Source organism: Pseudorca crassidens, chromosome 12 (genome assembly GCF_039906515.1).
Source record: "Pseudorca crassidens isolate mPseCra1 chromosome 12, mPseCra1.hap1, whole genome shotgun sequence".
In the NCBI taxonomy this organism is placed as follows: Eukaryota; Metazoa; Chordata; class Mammalia; order Artiodactyla; family Delphinidae; genus Pseudorca; species Pseudorca crassidens.
The window spans coordinates 45,470,815-45,494,412 of record NC_090307.1 but is presented as its reverse complement, the minus strand read 5'-3'; the positions used below and the strand labels follow the sequence as shown (position 1 = coordinate 45,494,412).

At 40.3% G+C, this 23,598-nt stretch overlaps 1 protein-coding gene and 1 long non-coding RNA gene across 2 annotated transcripts in view; one reads left to right on the top strand and one right to left on the bottom strand.

Moving 5' to 3' along the window:
• Positions 1–11,046, top strand: part of DSG2 (desmoglein 2) — a 63,216-nt gene extending 52,170 nt beyond the window's left edge. The window contains exons 16-19 of the mRNA XM_067699402.1: positions 3,491–3,718; positions 5,587–5,708; positions 6,233–6,568; positions 8,219–11,046. Coding sequence (XP_067555503.1) covers positions 3,491–3,718; positions 5,587–5,708; positions 6,233–6,568; positions 8,219–9,238 — 1,706 coding nt within the window. The 3' untranslated portion in view covers positions 9,239–11,046. The remainder of the gene's footprint in view (positions 1–3,490; positions 3,719–5,586; positions 5,709–6,232; positions 6,569–8,218) is intronic.
• LOC137203378 (uncharacterized) lies at positions 7,630–22,220 on the bottom strand. Its single transcript, XR_010933067.1, has 2 exons — positions 21,914–22,220; positions 7,630–8,453 (listed from the first exon to the last, which is right to left on the bottom strand). It is a non-coding gene; the product is annotated as an uncharacterized lncRNA (long non-coding RNA).
• Between the last annotated feature and the right edge of the window lie 1,378 nt (positions 22,221–23,598).

Here is a 23,598-nt window from a genome sequence, read left to right as displayed (position 1 = left end):
ATGATTCTTCTTATGGTAATTAAGTCACAGGCCTCAAGACTCACGTCGGGGTTGGTCCCCTGGCTCACATTATCTCATTCTGTACTCACAGAAGTCTGGGACTCCCACCTAGGCTGACTGCTTGATTGGAGTTTGCCTTTCTTTGACTAAGATAGTAAATGTGTTTTGCATTGAACTTGTTGGGATTCCAAGACTTACTTATTTTTATCTAAGAAACGTGATGTTTAGGAAATGCCAGGCACTGGTCTAAGCACTTTACTAATATTAACAACCCTAGAAGTTTGGCATTACCGTCATCAACATTTTACAGATGAGGAAACAAAGGTGCAGAAAGTTTAACATTCTCAAAGTTACAGCTAGTTGAAGAGCTGGAATTAGTATTTGAACCCAAGCACTCTAGCTGTGGAGTCTCTACTCACTACCTTTATGCTCTGTTGCCTTTCCAGATACACAGTGGATTTTCTGTCTAAAGATAAAGATGTTTGAATTTGATAGGCTCTTGAATTTTTTCCTAGCCTTAGAAACATAAAACTCTTTAGGATACACATACATGTTAGAGTGTTATAACAGGAAGTCACTGAGCTTATACTGTATACATCTAGACAATTGAGAGAGATAGGGTTCTGTAACCCAGGCTTTTTTCTCCTTGGCTGTATAATGAGATGATTGACCAACTATCATGATAATAAATAGCTCCTAACTATTTTATTTATTTGGGAAATATCTTAAGTACAGAAAATTACAGAGACTAATAAGGCAGATACCTTTGTACCTCCCACCTAGAATTGAAAGAATATTAACAATTTGTCGTATTTGAATCAGGCCTTTTTTTTTTAACGATCACTGACAAAGTAGAAGTCCCCTTTGGGCCTTTCCTCCCCTTTCCATCTTTCCACTCAGAGCCAATCATGAATTTAGTTATATTCTTCCAGGCCATGTTTTCCTATATTTCTTTTAATAAGCTCATATTCCTTAAATGAATGACTAGATGCTTTCCTCACTTCTCCAGAGCTTTGGGGATGATTTAATAAGTATATTTCTAGCTTTGGAGATCAAATTCCATAAAATATGGACCTTAAAATGAGAAGAGGATGTCTCTTACTTACAAAAAAAAGTAAATAAAACAAAAAAACCTCCCAAACACCTCATTTTTTATCTTTGTATTCATCCATCTTTGCCTTGCAAGTAAATTATTTTTTAATAAATGTTATACATATATCAGAAAAAGTTTTAAACTATTCTAACTGATCATTATTTTTACTCATGGGAAAACTGGTTATTATTTTTATTCATGTTGAAAGAAAATTTCTTAAATAATCATCAGTCAGATTTTTAAAAAAATAAGATAAAAGGTCATTTGCACAACACTTTCTGTGTAATACTCTTGCCAAAAATGTGTAGCCTGAATCCAGTCATGAGGAAACAGTCAGACAAATTCAAACTGTGGAAAATCCTTTAAAATAAGTGGACTTCAAAAAGGTCAAAGTCCTGAAAGGCCAAAAGAAAGTTAGGACTGTTATAGATTATTAATAGAGACTAAGGTGACAGCTAAATGCAGGGCATAATCTTTGATTGGATCCAGGATCATAAAAAAAAACAAAAAACAAAAGCCAGAGAGAGTAAGAGCAAGAACTGTAAAGGGCATTTTTACAACAGTTGAAAAGTTTGACTATGGGTTATATGTTAAATATATTATTATATCAAGAATGAATTTCCTGAGAGGGTTAATATCCTTTGGTCTTAGAAGATTTATGCTGAAGAACGTCATGAGATCTGCAACTTACCTTGAAATAGTTCAGGGGGAAATAAGTGTGCATGTAGAGAGAAAGTATTGTTGTAAAATGTAAACAATTTATGAAGGGTTTATCAATATTCATTGTAATAGTCTTTCAGGTTTTCATATATACCGTGAAATTTGAAAAATTTCAAATACACAGTGTTGGGAACAAAATGGGTGGGACTGGATGAAACAAGATTGGCCCATTGTTGAAAATTATTAAAGCTGGAGATGGGTACCATGGGAGTTAATTATGCTCTTTCCTGGATTACGTCTGTTTGAAAATTGCCTTAATAAAGTTCTTTTTTTTTTTTGCGGTACGCGGGCCTCTCACTGTTGTGGCCTCTCCCGTTGCGGAGCACAGGCTCCGGACGCGCAGGCCCAGCAGCCATGGCTCATGGGCCCAGCCACTTCGCGGCATGTGGGATCCTCCTGGACCGGGGCACGAACCCGCGTCCCCTGCATCGGCAGGCGGACTCCCAACCACTGCGCCACCAGGGAAGCCCCAATAAAGTTCTTTTAAGAAATAGTAAAATATAGGGACTTCCCTGTTGGCCCAGTGGGTAAGACTCCGCACTCCCAATGCAGGGGGCCAGGGTTCAATCCCTAGCCCCGGAACTAGATCCCACATGCCGCAACTAAGAGCCCGCATGCTGCAACAAAATCCTGGTGCTGCAACTAAGACCCAGCACAGCCAAAATAAATAAATAAATACATATTAAAAAAAAGAAATAGTAAAATAAAGGTCATTCGATGGAAATGTCATTTAACTCTCCACTTGTCTGTCACTGTATCCCAGTAATGGAAGAGTTCCCAACATCTGGTAAACCACACACATTTGTTAACATTAGTCATCATAAAAGGATGGTATGTCCAGATCCGATCCTTTGCTATTCACCTGCATATGTGGACTAATTTCATCAAGCACACAGTGAATTCAATAGAGAAGTTATGAAATAATAAAGCTTCTAACTGGAGCTAACAATTTTAGCTATTAAAGAATGTTTCTGTAGACTCACAGATGTAGAGAACAAACTAGTGGTTACCACTGGGGAGAGGGAAGTGGGGAGGAACAAGATAGGGGTAGGGGATTAAGAGGTACAATCTACTATGTTAAAATAAATAAGCTACAAGGATATATTGTACACCACAGGGAATATAGCCAATATTTTATAATAACTATAAATGGAGTATAACCTTTAAAACTTGTGAATCCCTGTGTTGTACACCTAAAACTTATATAATATAATCAACTATACCTCAATAAATTTTTTAAATTTATTTATTTTTGGCTGTGTGGGGTCTTCGTTGCTGTGCACGGGCTTTCTCTAGTTGTGGTGAGCGGGTCTACTCTTCGTTGCAGTGCGCGGGCTTCTCATTGCGGTGGCTTCTCTTGTTTCGGAGCACGGGCTCTAGGCACGCTGGCTTCAGTAGTGGTGGCAAGAGGGCTCATTAGTTATGGCTCATGGGCTCTAGAGTGCAGGCTCAGTAGTTGTGGCACACAGGCTTAGTTGCTCTGCGGCGTGTGGGATCCTCCCAGACCAGGGCTCAAACCCATGTCCCCTGCACTGGCAGGCAGACTCTTAACCCACTGTGCCACTAGGGAAGCCCCTATATCTCAATAAATCTTAAAAAAGAATGTTTCTGTAATGTAATCTTGCCCTTCCTTGGTAATCACTCATTTTTATTTCCTTTTTTATCTTGTCCTTGCAGGTACCAGCATGCTACTGCAACAAAAGGAACGAACGCTTGGGAGGAGTGACATTCACTTGCTGATTGCAGATAGTAAAGGCTTCAGTTGCCCTGAAAAGCAAGTCCTTAAACTCACCGTCTGCAAGTGTGTGGAAGGCGGTGGCTGCGTAGAAATGTGGATTGACTCCTACGTTGGCCTCGGACCTGCAGCAATCGCGCTTATAATGTTTGCCCTTCTGCTCTTGCTACGTAAGTATTTTAAAAGCTACATTTTAGCTCTTTTAGTAATGTTAGTACCTTTTTAGGGTTTTTTTTTTTTTTAGTATTTTGTTACTACGGTAGTCATTGATTTCTTTTGTTTTTCTATAATCACACACACTAGAATGCTATTGAGGGTGAGTAGGGAAGCAAGGATTGATCATTGATAAATTCACCAAAAGTTATTGAAGTGCTCTTCCGAATTTTGTTTTATAAGAATGTATCATCTCCTGATTTAAATAACCAAGGTTATTGTACATGCTCTTCAACACCCTTTTAACCTGAACCTTTTTGGTGTCTCCATTTTGATAAGCTCTACGTGAGGGAGGGATGTCGTCTGCTCTTCCATACCCAGTGCTGCGAACAGCACCTTGTGCATAGAAAGCTGTCAGAAAAGATTTGTTGCATGCGTTTAGATTATGGTTACAAGGTTATTTTACAAACTCATCTTTTTCCCATCGATCCTTGCTTTTCACATTCATCTTGTCAGAGCTCCACCTCCCCAGACCCTCTGCTTGGCTTGCCTCTTCACCTGCCCCAACAGGAGCCAGACCCCCTGAGCACTTGTATGTTTCCCAACAGTGACAACCAGCCCTCCCCTCCCTGCATGCCCTCCAACGACCTTGGGTTTCCTTTCACTGAAGAACAGAAGACTACAGCCTGGGGTCGTGTGGAACCAGTCCACTTGACCCCTGCTCATGGGCAGAGAAACGCCTCCAGGGCAGCCTCAGTTATTACAGTGTCAGAAGACGAGCTTGTCAAAGCCATTAGTAGATGTTCAATTGAATGCACAGCACTCAACAGTTTATAGTGCACTTTTATACCATCATCTCCATTCAATGGGTAAAAATACAGACATGATGATAAATGACTTGTCTCAGCTTACCAAGTTTATAGGTAGGTAGGACTACATCTTTTACCTGGAGATTCCTTGCATTGCCTTCTCATCTCAGATTTCCCAGCACCTAACATGGTGCCTCGCACATGGCAGACACTTGATAAACATCTGTTGAATTACCCCTGGCTGATTTCAGTCTTTTCATTACGCATAGTAACTATAGGGACTATTATATAAAAAGGAGCCTAGGGAGTAGTCAGCTCTTCCTTGGAAGCTGCCACATGGGAGCGTCAATAAAAGCTAATTTGGGGTGGGCTGCTTGCAGATGTGGTTAATTCTTTACTCTGTTGATTAAGGGGCCAGCATTGGCCTTTACTTCATCCTGGAGGTAGAATAAAATTGAAGGAGGGAGCTCTGAAATTTTATTAACTTCTAGATAAAATGTTATATATATTCTAAGGGTTTTTAATGTGGAATCACTTTAGAAAATAGTACTTAGGTAATTCAAAGGTTAACTGGAACCTCAGTGAGTCATGCCTTCTGCCAAATTCTACTCTAGGGTAAAGTGGTGAAGTATTATAGAAGTTCTCATGTTCTAGAATATTTGAATATATTAAAGCTTTTCTACCCTTAGGGACTTCTGATTTCTTTTTTAACACATATATATATTTTAGATGGTGAATTTTCTCATATTAAAAATTAAAGTGGTTTAAAAAAACACAAAAATTTCAGCCTTTAAGTTGGTTTTGATGATTTGGATAGTATCGAATCCAGTCTCGGTATTCCACTTGTTGACCACAGTCTTTGTGATGGCCAGGAACTCTGAATCCATGACTCCCTCATCCTGCCTTTAGGCTTTGGTATAACTCACCCGAAACAGGCTTGGTGACGTTAGATCAGGGGAAGAACAGAAAAATAGGGCTGTAAATAAGTGAAGACTGAACTCAGGAAGTGATAACGCAAATTCCAAAATTATGCAACATAAATTTGAAAATCTGTACTCAATTTTGTTTCTGTCCAGTTGTACCACTTCTACTGCTGAAGTGCCGTTGTGGGAAGGGTGCCAAAGGCTTTACCCCCATCCCTGGTACCATAGAGATGCTGCATCCTTGGAACAACGAAGGGGCACCACCTGAAGACAAGGTCAGATAATCAGATGTCAACAGAACACGTCTTCTTTTCTGCTTTAAAGGGGCCTTGGGAAGTGTTTCTAACACCTGAGGTCATGAGAGAGTAAAGTGGTTACTACAGATTTCATTCGCCTGCCTTCGTTAAACACAGGGCTCGAATAACAACTTACTTTGCATTTGTTGCCAGGACAGAGCTGAGGTGGTTTTGCTGTACCCTGACAGGTCCTAAGTTACAGAGAATGTAGAAGAAGCATCAGGCAGTGACACCGAGAATGTAGAACAAAGGTTAAAGAGAGGAAGCGTGTGTAGGGATTTAGGTAGAAATGTTTGTCCCGGTATTAAATGGCTGTCTTCCACAGCCAGCTACTTCTACATTTCCATTCCACGCGATGCATAGGGCCGGCAGAAGTCATTCAAGCACAGTTTTCCTAATTTGCCTCTGCGGAAATATCTTATTCCCTGCATACGCTCACTTAGCTCAGGTCCTTCTACCAACCGTACTGACCGTCCGTGACTCGGCTGTATTTGCTCTCACAGGCAGTGCTGCCTCTTCTAGAGGCAGACCACAGAGACTGTGCAGCTGTAGGCGGCGGAGCAGGGGCTGTGACCACCAAGGGTGCTACCGTGAAAGGAAGCAGCTCCGCTTCCTTTATCAAAGGGCAGCATGAGATGTCCGAGGTGGACGGCCGATGGGAGGAATACAGGAGCTTCGTCTCAGGGGGGGCCACCCAGGTTACAGGGACAGCAGGAGCCTTGATGACCACGGAAACCCTTAGGACCACGAGAGCCACGGTGGGTTCTAGAGAAGTGGCCGGAGCTCGAGCAGCTGCGGTGGCAGTGAATGAGGAATTCTTAAGAAGTTATTTCACTGAAGTAAGTGGTGTTTTTTATGTATTGGCGGGGAAAGGGGGGCGGACATTTCTATGCGAACGTGATGTTATCAGGGTAATCATTTTCTTGGATCTAAATGGGACATCGTTCCTTTCATTAAGAGAATGCTTACAGGCAATGAGAAGGGAGAGGTGTGACCCACTGGGTCAGTCAGCCAGCTCAGTTATGTGGTGACAACAAATGACCCCACGATCTTGCTTCTCGCCAGGGCGTATTTCCCACATTCGTGCTTTTGCCCCTCGATGCAGCTCTGCTCTGCCCCATGTGGTCCACATTCCAAGATGTGTGCTGAGAGCACAGCTTGTGCCCAGGAAGCTGGCGTCCTTGGGGCGCAGGGAACAGAGCAATGCCAAACCTGGCAATGACCCCCAAAGCCACTGCCTTTTCCCACTCACGTTTCATTGGCCAAAGCGAGTCACATGACCAGGCTGATGTCAGTGGGTCAGAAAGTGCTGTCCCCCTGCAGGAGCAGACTTGCTAGGGATGCGCCGGGTAGGGTGGGAGGGGAGAGACTATGTGACCTAAAAAACACAATCCGTTATGTCCCTTTAAGTGTTTTCTTTTGAAGGCAAGTACTTGGTTCACTATTGAGGTGGTTCATAAAAAATTAGAAGGAAAGTTTCAGGAAAGATGATGGGATGCAGTCAGAAGCTCATGCCTGGGATTAGAAATTAGAAGCTTCTCTTGAGAACAGGGTCATGCCTGGGAATGGGATGGGCAGAGTCAGATTGCTAGGGGCCTGAAGGACCCTTGAGAGGAGTGAGGGGATGGGCTTCCACAGAGGCCAGTTTATTTCTGTCCCCTCCCATCTGCATGGCTGCAAATTACCTGAGTGCTTTCCCACTTTCTGCTCCCTCCCATTCTCCCTTCTTTCATACCATCTGCCCGCCCCCAAGTAGATGGGGAAATGGTGATTTGGTCAGTGTCAAGGAAGAGCACTTCTCATCCATTTCCCATCTCACTGCTGGGCTCCACTCTGGTGTCCCGTTTTATTTCAGTATCTTTTTCCCTCTTGGCTCTAATCCTGCGTGAACCAGTCTTGATTATGTATGTGTGCTCAGCTTTTAATTTGGAAATCATTTCAAACTCATCAGAAATTTTGCAAGAATAATAGGAAGTTTGAACTCCTATATAGTCTTCACCCAGATTACCCAAATATTAACATTTTGCCACATTTGCTTTTTGCCTTTTCTCCCTCCCTCCCTTCGTCTCTCTGTCACTCTTTCTCTCTCACACAGACACACCCACACATGCACACGCACATCCTCTTACATTACCACAGTACAGAGATTGAACAGTGACACATTGCATATTTCAGTTTAGCCAGTTATCCCCAAAATGTCTTTTATAGCCACTGTTTTTCCCGTCTAGGGCCCTGCTTTCCATTTAGTTGTCATGACACTTCTGTCTCCTTTAACCTGAAACAATGCCCTCTGCCTTTCTCATCTTTCATGATATGAATATTTTTTAAGAATACAGGCCAGTCCTGTTGTAGGATGTCCTTCAATTTGTGCTTCTCTGGTGTTTCTTGTCTAACTACAAGACAGAGGTTAAACATTTTGAGCAGGGATCTAGAGGCTTGTTCTTAAAGGAAGTGCATCACTCATTGTATGCCTGTTCTTTCCGTTTTAGAAAGCTGCCTCTTATGCCGAGGAAGATGACATTCACACAGCCAAAGACTGCCTTCTGGTTTACTCTCAGGAAGAAACTGACTCTCTCCAGGGTTCCATTGGCTGTTGCAGTTTTATTGAAGGAGAGCTAGATGACGGCTTCTTAGATGACTTAGGATGGAAATTCAAGACACTCGCTGAAGTTTGCTGGGGTCAAAAAATAGAGATGGATATGGAAATCGAGCAGAGGCCAAAACCTATGAGAGAAACAGACGTGAAGGCAGCTTCACATTCATTCTATGAGCAAACCAGGGTTAATTCCGAGAATACTTATCCCTCCGGTAGCAGCTTTCAAGTTCCAAAACCTTTGCATGAAGCAAACACAGAGAAAGTCACTCAGGAAATAGTCACTGAAAAATCTGTGTCTTCTAGGCAGGCTCAAAAGGTAGCTGCACCACTTTCAGATCCATTGGCTTCTGGTAACATGATAGTGACAGAAACTTCCTATACCACGGGCTCCACAGTGCCACTGAGCACTGTGGTCCTGGACCCCAGACAGTCCGAAGGCCTGATGGTGACAGAGCGGGTCTATGCCCCGGCGTCCCTCTTGGGAGAGCAGCAGTACGCTAGCGAGGGTGGCATCATGGTTACCGAGAGAGTCATCCAGCCTCACGGGGGCTCACCTGGCCCCCTGGAGGGCACCCTGCATCTGCCCGACGCACACTATGTTATGGTGCGGGAAAGAGAGCGCTTCCTCACCCCCAGCTCCCGTGTGCAGCCCCCTCTGGCCGCGCACAGTGTAGCCGTAGGACAGAACGTGACAGTGATGGAAAGAGTGCTAACACCAGCTTCCACTCTGCAATCTAATTACCAGATTCCTTCCGAAACCTCTGTAATGGCCAAAAAGACTGTGGTTTCTGGAGCTGGAGTCCCGGGCCCTCCGCCAGACTCAGGCTTCAAGGAGTCTAGTCATTCTAATTATACAATAACCACATCTTCCACCAGGGTCTCCAAGCCTAGCACAGTCCAGCAGTTCTCCTAACCAGACACTGCCCCAGAGTTTAGCTAGCAGTGACTCATTTCATGTTTTCAAAGGACCTGGCTTTTCATGAGCCTTACAGATGTAAGAGGCACATATACCTCGGGCTTCAAATTTTTCTCAGTCACTAATATGCAGAGAACCTCACTGTCTCAGCTTCTAGGAGTGCAATTCAGAAATGCCCCAGGACTTACTGAGGGGGCATAATGATGATGCTGTGACTTAGGTGCCTTTGAGCGACTTATGGCCAAACAATACTCACAAAGCAAGTTAAATAGAGAATAAATCTGGCTTCTAAGAATTTTATCAAATTAACAAAGTGTCCAGTTCATGAGCCATCCGACAGAGCCCCCCATGAAACTGAGTGGGCCTCTTTGCCTACCATGTTAACATTTAACATTGCTGTTCTATATTCCATATGTTCCTGCACCTAGCAGATTATCAACAACTTATTTATCCAAAGATACACGCACAGTTTGAGTGACCCGTTTTGCTTGTTTGATTTCCTTAAAACTAGAGGCCCTTCAATCCACGTAAGGTTGATTGAATTTTGGAACACTGACATGGTAAGAACACACATTGTGTGTTTCTGTGCACATAACTGTGTGTGTGTGTGTGTGTGCGTGTGATTCTGTGTGTGTGCATGTGTTGTATGACCTCAAAAATAGCATTATACCTTCCCTTTGTCACTCAATAATCATGAAAATATTAAATACTTCAAATTCAGTAGAATAATTCAGGGCAAAATTCATAAATATAAAATCACTTTATTTTTATAGGAATAATATACTATTAAAAAACTCAGGATACATTATCTTCTAATTTAGTACGTCTAAATTAACTATATACATGGTGGTAAGAATCCTTTTCACTGCTATAAATCCTCAGTGCCTACCATGGGTGCCAAATCAATATTTGTAGAATTAAACTGAATTTTAGAAGCTACTCTCTTTTATCTATACTTGCAAAAAATACTGAAAGACCCTATAATTTCTATAATTATGAGTTTGAAATTATGATTTATTCCATATCTCAAAGTCCTTGACTAGCTGGTCATGGCTTACTACATGGAATATTAAATATTGTGTAGCTGACCTGAATTTGTACATCTTGCCTTTCTTTCTGAAAAGTGTTTTGGGTGTTTTGGCCAAATAAATAGAGTATTTTTATTGCTCCCTGAAGAAATGATCCATTTCAGATTTCAAAGTATAAGTGCATATCAGTAATCAATTATATAAATATCCTCCACAACAAAATAATTTCCATAAATTTCAAAGGCTATGATTTCATGAATTTTTAATATATTTACTAGGAAAATGAATCTCTAAAAATTCATTTTGTGGCACACTTTTAAAAATGTGTTATGCAAAAGGTTTATACTTTTTTACTCCCACTGACGTGTATGAATAAAAGGCAAATATTTTTAGACACCATAAGCCTGTGGCCAAAATGAAGGTCACTGTTCCATGCTATAAATTTTTTATTCTCTACGTACTAATTGTTTTTGCTTTTCTTTCATTATAGACTTAGTAGTTATTTTTTGCCAAGTCTGCAACAAGAATATCACTACTGTGTGAAAATGTGAATGTGACCTGTGTACTCCAGACAAAACTTGGTCTTAAATTTCCTCCTCAGACAGGCTTAAAAAACCTAACATGTCTCCTATATATAAAGTCACCACATTTCCTAAATGATTTTCTTTGTTCCTGAAAGGGTGATTGTATTAGTTTTTACATTTGTCCTATGGAAGAAACGTTGTAATTGTATGTGTATCATCAAAATATTTAAATAAAAAGGCGACCTTCTCTGCAGCCTCTTGCCCATATCTTCTTATTGCCCCCATCTTCTTACTGCCCATATCTTCTTTTTTTTTCCCTTGTTAAATAAGGTCTATTTTTTTTTGAATTTTATTTTATTTATTTTTTTATACAGCAGGTTCTTATTAGTCATCAATTTTATACACATCAGTGTACACATGTCAATCCCAAACTCCCAGTTCATCCCACCACCACCACCCCACACTGCTTTCCCTCCTTAGTGTCCATACGTTTGTTCTCTACATTGGTGTCTCAATTTCTGCCCTGCAAACCGGTTCATCTGTACGATTTTTCTAGGTTCCATATATCTGCGTTAATATACGATATTTGTTTTTCTCTTTCTGACTTACTTCACTCTGTATGACAGTCTCTAGATCCATCCACGTCTCTACAAATGACCCAGTTTCATTCATTTTTATGGGTGAGTAATAGTCCATTGTATATATATACCACATCTTCTTTCTCCATTCGTCTGTCGATGGGCATTTAGGTTGCTTCCATTATCTGGCTATTGTAAATAGTGCTGCAATGAACATTGGGGTGCATGTGTCTTTTTGAATTATGGTTTTCTCTGGGCATATGCCCAGTAGTGGGATTGCTGGGTCATATGGTAATTCTATTTTTAGTTTTTAAAGGAACCTCCATACTGTTCTCCATAGTGGCTGTATCAATTTACATTCCCACCAACACTGCAAGAGGGTTCCCTTTTCTCCACATCTTCTCCAGCATTTGTTGTTTGTACATTTTCTGATGATGCCCATTCTAACTGGTGTGAGGTGATAACTCATTGTAGTTTTGATTTGCATTTCTCTAATAATTAGTGATGTTGAGCAGCTTTTCATATGCTTCTTGGCCATCTGTATGTCTTCTTTGGAGAAATGTCTATCTAGGTCTTCTGCCCATTTTTTGATTGGGTTGTTTGTTTTTTTAATATTGAGCTGCATGAGTTGTTTATATATTTTGGAGATTAATTCTTTGTCCGTTGATTCATTTGCAAACATTTTCTCCCATTCTGAGGGTTGTCTTTTCATCTTGTTTATGGTTTCCTTTGCTGTGCAAAAGCTTTGAAGTTTCATTAGGTCCCATTTGTTTATTTTTGCTTTTATTTCCATTACTCTAGGAGGTGAATCAGAAAAGATCTTGCTGTGTGATTTATGTCAAAGAGTTTTCTGCCTATGTTTTCCTCTAAGAGTTTTACAGTGTCCACTCTTACATTTAGGTCTCTAATCCATTTTGAGTTTATTTTTGTGTATGGTGTTAGGGAGTGTTCTAATTTCATTCTTTTACATGTAGCTGTCCAGTTTTCCCAGCACCACTTATTGAAGAGACTGTCTTTCCTCTATTGTATATCCTTGCCTCCTTTGTCATAGATTAGTTGACCATAGGTGCGTGGGTTTATCTCTGGGCTTTCTATCTTGTTCCATTGATCTATATTTCTGTTTTTGTGCCAGTACCATATTGTCTTGATTACTGTAGCTTTGTAGTATAGTCTGAAGTCAGGGAGTCTGATTCCTCCAGGTCCATTTTTTTCCCTCAAGACTGCTTTGGCTATACGGGGTCTTTTGTGTCTCCATACAAATTTTAAGATTTTTTGTTCTAGTTCTATAAAAAATGCCGTTGGTAATTTGGTAGGGATTGCATTGAATCTGTAGGTTGCTTTGTGTAGTATAGTCATTTTCACAATATTGATTCTTCCAATCCAAGAACATGGTATATCTCTCCACCTGTTGGTATCATCTTTAATTTCTTTCATCAGTGTCTTATAGTTTTCTGCATACAGCTCTTTTGTCTCCATAGATAAGTTTATTCCTAGGTATTTTATTCTTTTTGTTACAGTGGTAAGTGGGAGTGTTTCCTTAATTTCTCTTTCAGATTTTTCATCATTTGTATATAGGAATGCAAGAGATTTCTGTGCATTAATTTTGTACCCTGCAACTTTACCAAATTCATTGATTAGCTCTAGTAGTGTTCTGGTGGCATCTTTAGGATTCTCTATGTAGAGTATCATGTCATCTGCAAACAGTGAGTTTTACTTCTTCTTTTCCAACTTGTATTCCTTTTCTTTCTTTTTCTTCTCTGATTGCCGTAGCTAGGACTTCCAAAACCATGTTGACTAATAGTGGTGAGAGTGGACATCCTTGTCTTGTTCCTGATCTTAGAGGAAATGCTTTCAGTTTTACACCATTGAGAATGATGTTTGCTGTGGGTTTTTCATATATGGCCTTTATTATGTTGAGGTAGGTTCCCTCTATATCCACTTTCTGGAGAGTTTTTATCATAAATGGGTGTTGAATTTTGTCAAAAGTTTTTTTCTGCATCTATTGAGATGATCATATGGTTTTTATTCTTCAATTTTTTAATATGGTGTATTACATTGATTGATTTGCATATATTGAAGAATCCTTGCATCCCTGAGATAAATCCCACTTGAGCATGGTGTATGATTCTTTTAATGTGTTGTTGGACTCTGTTGGCTAGTATTTTGTTGAGGATTTTGCCATCTATATTCATCAGTGATATTGGTCTGTAATTTTCTTTTTTTTGTAGTATCTTTGTCTGGTTTTGGTATCATGGTGATGGTGGCCTCAAAGAATGAGTTTGGGAGTGTTCCTTCCTCTGCAATTCTTTGGAAGAGTTTGAGAAGAATAGTGTTAACTCTTCTCTAAATGTTTGATAGAATTCACCTGTGAAGCCATCTGGTCCTCGACTTTTGTTTGTTGGAAGATTTTTAATCACAGTTTCAATTTCATTACATGTAATTGCACTGTTCATATTTTCTATTTCTTCCTGGTTCAGTCTTGGAAGGTTAGACCTTTCTAAGAATTTGTCCATTTCTTCCAGGTTGTCCATTTTATTGGCATAGAGTTGCTTGTAGTAGTCTCTTAGGATGCTTTGTATTTCTGCAGTGTCTGTTGTAACTTCTTTTTCATTTCTAATTTTATTGATTTGAGTCCTCTCCCTCTTTTTCTTGATGAGTCTGGCTAATGGTTTATCTATTTTGTTTATCTTCTCAAAGAACCAGCTATTAGTTTTATTGATCTTTGCTATTGTTTTCTTTGTTTCTATTTCATTTATTTCTGATCTGATCTTTATGATTTCTTTCCTTCTGCTAACTTTGGGTTTTGTTTATGTTTTCTCTAGTTTCTTTAGGTGTAAGGTTAGATTATTTGAGATTTTTCTTGTTTCCTGAGGTAGGCTTGTATAGCTATTAACTTCCCTCTTAGAACTGCTTTTGCTGCATCCCATAGGTTTTGGATCATCGTGTTTTCATTGTCATTTGTCTCCAGGTATTTTTTGATTTCCTCTTTGATTTCTTCAGTGATCTCTTGGTTATTTAGTGACGTATTGTTTAGCCTCCATGTGTTTGTGTTTTTTTACTTTATTTTCCCTGTAATTGATTTCTAATCTCATAGCGTTGTGGTCAGAAAAGAAGCTTGATATGATTTCAATTTTCCTAAATTTACTGATGCTTGATTTGTGGTCCACGATGTGATCTATCCTGGAGAATATTCCATGCGCGCTTGAGAAGAAAGTGTAATCTGCTGTTTTAGGATGGAATGTCCTATAAATAATCAATTAAATCTATCTGGTCTATTGTGTCATTTAAAGCTTGTGTTTCCTTATTAATTTTCTGTTTGGAAGATCTGTCCATTGGTGTAAGTGAGGTGTTAAAGTCCCCCACTATTATTGTGTTACTGTCAATTTCCTCTTTTATAGCTGTTAGCAGTTGCCTTATGTATTGAGGTGTTCCTATGCTGGGTGCATATATATTTATAATTATTATATCTTCTTTTTGGATTGATCCCTTGATCTTTATGTAGTGTCCTTCCTTGTCTCTTGTAACATTCTTTATTTTAAAGTCTATTTTATCTGATATGAGTATTGCTACTCCAGCTTTCTTTTGATTTCCATTTGCATGGAATATCTTCTTCCATCCCCTCACTTTCAGTCTGTATGTGTCTCTAGGTCTGAAGTGGGCCTTTTGTATACAGCATATATATGGGTCTTGTTTTTTGTATCCATTCAGCAAGCCTGTATCTTTTGATTGGACCATTTAATCCATTCACATTTAAGGCAATTATCGATATGTATGTTCCTATGACCATTTCTTAATTGTTTTGGGTTTGTTAGTAGGTCCTTTTCTTCTCTTGTGTTTCCCAGTTAGAGAAGTTCCTTTAGCATTTGTTGTAGAGCTGGTTTGGTGGTGCTGAATTCTCTTAGCTTTTGCTTGTCTGTAAAGCTTTTGATTTCTCCATCGAATCTGAATGGGTTTCTTGCCAGATAGAGTAATCTTGGTTGCAGGTTCTTCCCTTTCATCACTTTAAGTATATCATGCCACTCTCTTCTGCCTTGTAGAATTTCAGCTGAGAAATCAGCTGTTAACCTTATGGGAGTTCCCTTGTATGTTATTTGTCATTTTTCCCTTGCTGCTTTCAATAATTTTTCTTTGTCTTTAATTTTTGCCAATTTGATTACTATGTGTCTCAGCGTGTTTCTCCTTGGGTTTATCCTGTATGGGACTCTCTGCACTTCCTGGACTTGGGTGGCTATTTCCTTTCCCATGTTAGGGACATTTTTGACTATAATCTCTTCAAATATTTTCTCAGGTCCTTTCTCTCTCTCTTCTCTTTCTGGGGCCCCTATAATGCCAATGTTGTTGCATTTAATGTTGTCCCAGAGGTCTCTTAGGCCGTCTTCATTTCTTTTCATTCTTTTTTCTTTATTCTGTTCCACAGCAGTGAATTCCACCATTCTGTCTTCCAGGTCACTTATCCATTCTTCTGCTTCAGTTATTCTGCTATTGGTTCCTTGTAGTGTAGTTTTCAGTTCAGTTATTGTATTGTTCATCTCTGTTTGTTTGTTCTTTAATTCTTCTAGGTCTTTGTTAAACATTTCTTGCATCTTCTCGATCTTTGCCTCCAGTCTTTTTCCGAGGTACTGGATCATCTTCACTATCATTATTCTAAATTCTTTTTCTGGAAGGTTGCCTGTCTCCACTTCATTTCATTGTTTTTCTGGGGTTTTATCTTGTTCCTTCATCTGGTACATAGCCCTCTGTCTTTTCATCTTGTCTATCTTTCTGTGAATGTGGTTTTTGTTCCACAGGCTGCAGGATTGTAGTTCTTCTTGCTTCTGCTGTCTGCCCTCTGGTGGATTGCCCATATCTTCTTACTGTCCCCATCTTCTTATTGCCCTCATATTCTTATTGCCCCCATCGTAGCGTACAAGGAGTATAGCTGGTCGTCAGGGAGGAGACAGCACTCTGAAGGCAGGTGTTTATGGGACTTTGGCATCTTAATTCGAACTGCTTATATCCTGCTCAGCCAGCCTCCTTGCAAGAATATATTTCCCTTCCTAAGTAGGGTAGAAAACAGAAGGCCCAGTTAAATGTGAGTTTCAAACCAATAATGAATAGTTTTTTAGTGTAAGTTATGTCCGATAGTAAAAAATTATCTATTATCTGAAATTCAGGTTTAACTGGGAGTTCTGTATTTCTATTTGTCCAGTCTAGTAACCTTGTTCTAAGGGACTGAGTTTTGCCGTCTGCCCAGAAATTAACATTGGAGGAACCTGTGGATTTGGCTGAAGAAGGCTTGCACATCTGACCCCAAGAGATGAAATCATTGAACCAGTGTGGAGAGGCTGTTATAGTTTTTATTATTATAGTTTACAAGAGAAAAGGTCAGAGTTTCTGCCTATGCTATAGTGTGACATTAATAAGTATTTCACAACACGGGTGCATCGTGACATCCTAAAGCGTGAAGACTGTTCTGTGACCACAGGGCTCCCACCCCAAGTGGCACATAGGAGCAGCTCTTGATTGATTTCCTGAATCGCTACAGACATACTCCAGTCACCACTACATCGAAATTTATACAGTAAGACGTTGCTTATCAAGTATCATCTAGAAGTGAGGTGTTTCACATAATAGCTGTCAGATAATTAAATCTTACTTCTTTAACATACAGAAATCTCCTGGTTTCACCATATTAGTGTAGTTCAAATCCTCTATATCACTATTGATTTTTTTGTCTACTTTTTCCATTAATTGCTGAGAGAGGAAAGTTACCATCTCCAATTGATTGTGGTTTTGTCTGTTTCTTCTTTAATTCTTTCTCTGTTTACTTCTTGTACCTTGAAAAATTGTTATATCTGTGTTATTAGATACAAATACATTTAGAATTATTGTGTCTTTCCAAAGAAATGACTCATCATAGCATGTCTTTACCTCTGGTTATATTTTTTGTCTTGAAATCTGCTTTGCCTAACACTCACCACTCCAGCTTTCTTAGGCTTACAGTCTGCATGGTATATCTTTTTTGACCCTTTTATTCTCAACCTGTCTATATGCCTTTATATTTCCAATGTGTGTTTCTTGTAATTATCGTATAGGTAGGTCTTGCTCTCTCATGGGAAGTTTTAATTTACTTACAGCAGTTATTCACATGGATGAGTTTAAACCTACCATCTTGGTGTTTGTTTTTTTCTTGGTCCCATCTGTTCTTTCATTTCTCTGCTCCTTATTTTCTGTGTTTCTTTGTGTGTTGTGTGTTCTAGAATTCCACTGTAGCTCTTCTACTGACCTTTTAACTATACCTCCTCATGTTTATTTTTTTAACTGGTTGCTCTTGTGGAAATCTAATTAAAAACAAAATCTCCTGCCAACCCAGAAAAACTCTCACAAAGGCAGAAGAGAAAGAAAACAGATTTATTACTGAATAAACATTAAGCCAGAATGCAATGTGCATCATAGGCAACCCGTAAAGAAATTGCAAAGACAGAAGAAAATCTCTTACCAGGCGCACAACTGATTACGTACTTGTTCACAAGATAAACGGTAACTAGTTCTCAAGCAAGGCATGCCAGAACCATTTTCATACATAGCTCATCTTAAATTCCCCTGGTAATTGAGGTGGCCATTGTGTTTGTTGATTGCCCTTATCCAAAGAAATAAAACTTTTAATATCTATGACAGGTAGCTAGTTACGATTTGGAGCCAGGCACCCATGGAGAAGGAGAGATAGGGGTGCTTTCTTCCTTGATGTTCAAAGAGATGGCTCCCAAGTCCTTGAGAAAGACATTCCTGCCTGTAAAGCTGGCAAAAGGCTTATTTAGTTTTTAAAAGATTGATATACCATCTGAAAGGGCAGAGAAAGAATTAACAATTACCAGTTTTCTAAAGTAAAGAGGGGGTGGGGGTGGAAATTTCTTTCCCTTTTCGCATTAGGAAAAATTCCGTTTTTTCTTTTTTAAGATTTCTACTTGCCCTTAGATTCTAGGGCTACACTGTATGTGGCAAGTGGCTACCAACTGAACAGCACAAATATAGACCATTTGTGTCATCGTGGAAAGGTTTTTGGCACCATAGTTCTAGAAATTACAGTGTGCATCTTTAATTTATGTAGTCTGCCTTCAAATATTCTACTGCCTCACAATGTACATAAACCTCGAACTTACACGTTGTGGATCTTGCTACGTCACTAAGTCTCTATGTCCAAATTTCCTCCTTGCATAAGGACACTGGTCATATTGAATTAGGGTCCATCCTGATGACCTTGTTTTAACTTCACCTCTGTCAAGACCTTAGCTCCAAACAGTCACGTTCCGAGGTACTAGGGATTAGGGTTTCAACAGCTGAATTTTGAGGGAACAGGACTCAGCCCGTAACACCTAGTAAACAAACAGACTTAGCTTGAAGAGCTGTACTATTTTTTCCCATGAAAGCCATGAGTTTCTTCATCCAACTATTTGGTTAATAATTAATGCACATTGCTTGAAACAGTAATAAAATTTAAACCTGACTTGAAAGTAGCTTGAACGAAGACACTGCAGAGTATCTACTGAAACTTTAGAGAAAACCTCAAAGGCAATCAAAGCAAAGCACACCTGGTTGTACAGATTCCAAACCCGGGGACCTAAGATCATTGACAGCACCAAATACCCCACCTCAGCAGCATTGGACGCAGGCTACATATAAGCTTTTCTGCTTCCTCAGAGGTTTCTGCAATCCATGCACCACAAATGACTCTTCAGCTAAGCGAGGGGAAGCATAATGGTCCTCTCCCGTGGAACTCATTCCAAGGATTAATTTTTTTTTCTTACTTGCTTCTGAGGCTTCTCTACCTAGCTCAGTGGCCTTTCCTGGTTTTCTTTTTTTTTTTTTTCTTTTTTTTTTTTTTTTGCGGTACGCGGGCCTCTCACTGTTGTGGCCTCTCCCGTTGCGGAGCACAGGCTCCGGACGCGCAGGCTCAGTGCCCATGGCTCACGGGCCCAGCCACTCCACGGCATGTGGGATCTTCCCGGACCGGGGCATGAACCCGTGTCGCCTGCATCGGCAGGCGGACTCTCAACCACTGCGCCACCAAGGAAGCTCTCCTGGTTTCTTTTGTATTCTAAATTTAGGTCACTACAAATTATTCTCCCCCTATCTTCCCTACTAGTTTAAAAAATGTTGATACAAAGACCTTAAAATAAGATATGTTGATATTCTTCTTCATCATGACTTCTGTTATAATATCTACGAGATAATTCACTTCATTTTCACTTCAGTGTAAGGTGTGTGATAAACGTGTACAACTTAGTTCTAATTTATTTCCGAGGTGTGCTTAGTGTTTGAAGGATTCTGATCAGAAATTGACACTCCGGGGGTGGTTACTTAGCCCTTCAAATATCATTATCAAAATCCACATCGGGGGCTTCCCTGGTAGCACAGTGGTTGAGAGTCCGCCTGCCGATGCAGGGGACACGGGTTCGTGCCCCGGTCCGGGAAGATCCCACATGCCACGGAGCGGCTGGGCCCGTGAGCCATGGCCGCTGAGCCTGCATGTCCGGAGCCTGTGCTCCGCAACGGCAGAGGCCACAACAGTGAGAGGCCCGCGTACCGCAAAACAAAAACAAAAAAAAATCCACATCGGAACTACATTCACCATCCTATGATAAACCATAATGGAAAGTAATACAAAAAAAGAATGTATACATATGTATGACTGAATCACTTTGCTGTACAGCAGTAATTAACACTGTAACTCACCTATACTTCGATTTTAAAATATATTTTAAAAAATCCACATCGGAAGATTTGCTAACTAGCATAAGGGATAGAAGTTTGTTAATTGGTGAAATGAGTGGTTTTGAGACTGGCGATTGTTGAGGCATTGGGTACACCACCCCCCAACATGCAGATCCATGAACAAGGCATGAAAATATGGGGGTCCCAAGAGTCGGATGGCTCCACTGTAGCACTGGAGTCTCACCAGTCCTGTGTCCTTCCACTCCCAGGAGATTCCTGCCATCTGGTCAACCACAATGCTGTCTCGTCCTGTCACCTGAACATGATTCCATCTACCTTTCATCAACTGCTAGTCAGAAGGGACTAGGGCAGAGTAGAAATGCCGTGAGTTACAAAATCAGGTTGTATGACTTTCTTGACCTGTCTGCTAATAAATATTTGTACATTTTGTAGACTTAGTTTAATGTTTGTTTTGTAACAAACCATTGGTACAGCCCCCTAACTATCTCCGACTAGCAGAAATTATGAATATTTTAAATCTTAAAAAGTTGTCATTTGCTAACCAGAATGTCCACTTAATTTATTTTCTTAGAAGATGTACTGCCTGGGTTCAACCCCTTCTTTCTGTCACTCCAATTTTCTCACTTTTAAAGTGTTATTTTACCAAAATGTTTTATTGTATTATGGGTACTTTGTTGGGGAAAAAAAAGGCAAAATGCAGATTAAAGAAAAAGAAACTATTTTGTGTATATTGATCTTATCCCCAACCTCACTAGGAATTCAGATCACTGAAGGCAGGAATCTGTCTTCTCATGATACGCTCAAACAGGACAATTGTGAATTTTGAAAATCCAACAAAATTTTCAAAGTAGATTTACTAAACCTACGCGTGATCTATGATGTGTCTCATCTGTCCATCCTTCATTTTACTTCCAACCTCTAACTTGCTGCATCCCAAGCCCATTTGTTCTCATTGTAGTCTTATCAATAAACTCTGAGAATGTAAAGAGAACTATGAAGGTTTTAGTGGAGAATGGGAATTATTTGCAATGACTCAACATATGTGTTTATTTCAGAGTTCCTTTCTATATTCCGGTTGCTTAGATTGTCAAGACATTCTACTCACTGTATTAAAGACTTGTTTTATTGTTCTGTCCTTTTACTCAAGGCTGACATTGGGATGGAACCCAGATGTCCCACTTCCCCTCATCTACTGCTCTCAGCTTCTATCCAGCAGAAAGTTTGGTTTCACAACACTCTTGAGTTGGACCCTGCTGGAGTAATCTCGAGCTTTGTCATTCCCAACCCCTCTAAGGACCACACCTACCATCGCCCCAGTTTTACACGGGCTCTTTATCAGAGGAAAACTACTGGGGTGAGGAGGGAAAAACAGCCCTTGGAGTACTGCTATGAAAAAAATAAGAAAACGCACAAAATACAAACATCATAATTGCTTCTAAATATACTCTTGGTAGATGAAGCCCAAGCTGAGTTGGCTTAGCAGTGAATTATGTGTACGTTCACCTAGTAGTAATTCACACGCTTCTCCATTTGGAGATCCTCTGGACCACAGAAATAGATGGAATAACAGAAGCACAATGACCTAAGCAAGTACATGCTCAAAAACCACTGCCAAAGTACCATTGGAGTAAGTGGGTGTTATATGCATTGTGGCCACAAGATGGCACTATGCATGCAGCAAAGGAATCAAAAGTCGATCAGTATCAAAACTACGAGGGAAAAAATTAAGCAGTTTAATAAATTCATTAGCAATGCAAACTCACAAAGACCAATACCTGCCTTTGCTAACTGTGCTCCTCCCAGATAAAGTGTGATCTGCTTCAGGATTACCTGGGAAACGAGGTCCAGATTATGGAAGTCTGATGAAACCTGTAGGCTCCTTTGGTGTCGAAATACGCAGTGTCTTTTCCGAAGATAAGTCAGGAGGCTTCGGTCCTATTAAAAATGCTGCACTTTGGGGCTTCCCTGGTGGCGCAGTGGTTGAGAGTCCGCCTGCCGATGCAGGGGACACGGGTTCGTGCCCCGGTCCGGGAAGATTCCACATGGCGCGGAGCGGCTGCGCCCGTGAGCCATGGCCGCTGAGCCTGCGCGTTCGGAGCCTGTTGCTCCACAACGGGAGAGGCCACAACAGTGAGAGGCCTGCGTACCGCAAAAAAAAAAAAAATGCTGCACTTTGGAGGATGGATTGGCCCATGGATTTACAAATAACGGACTTAGCCCGGTGTGGGCTAATTTTAAGAAAAGATGACTTTTTCTGCAAAACGAGATTTAATTAAACCAACATTTGCTGTCTTCTCACTGTGGGCAGAGCACTGTTTAGTGCCTTAAAGTTTATTCAAAGGTGAGTAAGACCCAGCCTTTGCCCTTCAGGGGCCCACACAATAGTGCAGGTGGTAGTCACAAACACCTTATTCCGAAAACCAAGACGGCTTGTACTAAACAAGACATCAAAGATAGAAAACGCCGAGGCTGCTGGGCGAGATTAATTCCCCTTTGAGGTTGTGGAGATGGGAATACCTAAGGAGACTTCTTAGAGAGCCGGGCTTTTCATGAAAAGTGAAGATTAAGTAAACAGGGATCAGCTGGATCAGAGGCTCACCTCACAGGGCTGCGGGTAGCTAGTGTTTGGGAAATGACATGCAGAGGACGCAGCAGAAGGTATGGATGGAGGGTACGTACAGATCGAAGGTGAAGGGACCAGACTCTATGCAACCGAGAGTCACGTGACATTTCTGAGCAGGACAATCTTATGATCAGGGTTTAGAAAGAGCCCCCAGGTTGTAGTGGGGGATGGTCTGCAGGTGGGAAACACTAAAGCAAGGGGGGGGGAGTTAAAAATAACTCCAACCCATGGGAACCTTAAACAGTAACCTTTTCTTCTCTGATGTTCATTGATTTTTCCATGTATTCCTGTGCCTCTTTCCTTGGGGTAAAGTAAAGTTTAAATGTTATGTCAACAAGGTCACTGAACCAACAGAGAGGCCAGATGTAATTATAGCAAAAATGTTTTCCTAAACGAAATCGGGAGATTGCACTTAACAAAAGATTTTCTTTCCTGATTTGTGAATATATTCATATACAAAGTCTTACAAAGTTAAGCAATCCAAATAACACTGAGTTATTTACCTAATGAATCCGTAAACATTTAAAAATAATGAAAGTACTTGCAGTTAGACTATTCCAGAAAATCATTGACCTGTGTTTGTCCCCATGACAGTTTGGGTTTTCTTTGGTCTCCCTTATGAAACTGTAAGCTTCCTGAGCCAGGTACTTTGTCTTTGTTTATTCTTGTACCCTTAGTACATAACACACTGCTTTATAGATTACAGGTACTCAATTATTTTTTGTTGTTGTTGCATTGGCCTTAAATTAAACTGAGTACTATTGAAATTAATTGAATGGCATTCCTTGCCTCACCAGGTATTTAGCCAACATTCTATTGGGAAACTCCAAACAGGCAGAGAATTTGAAAGAATTTTCAGAGAATACCCATATTCCCATCACCAAATTCCACC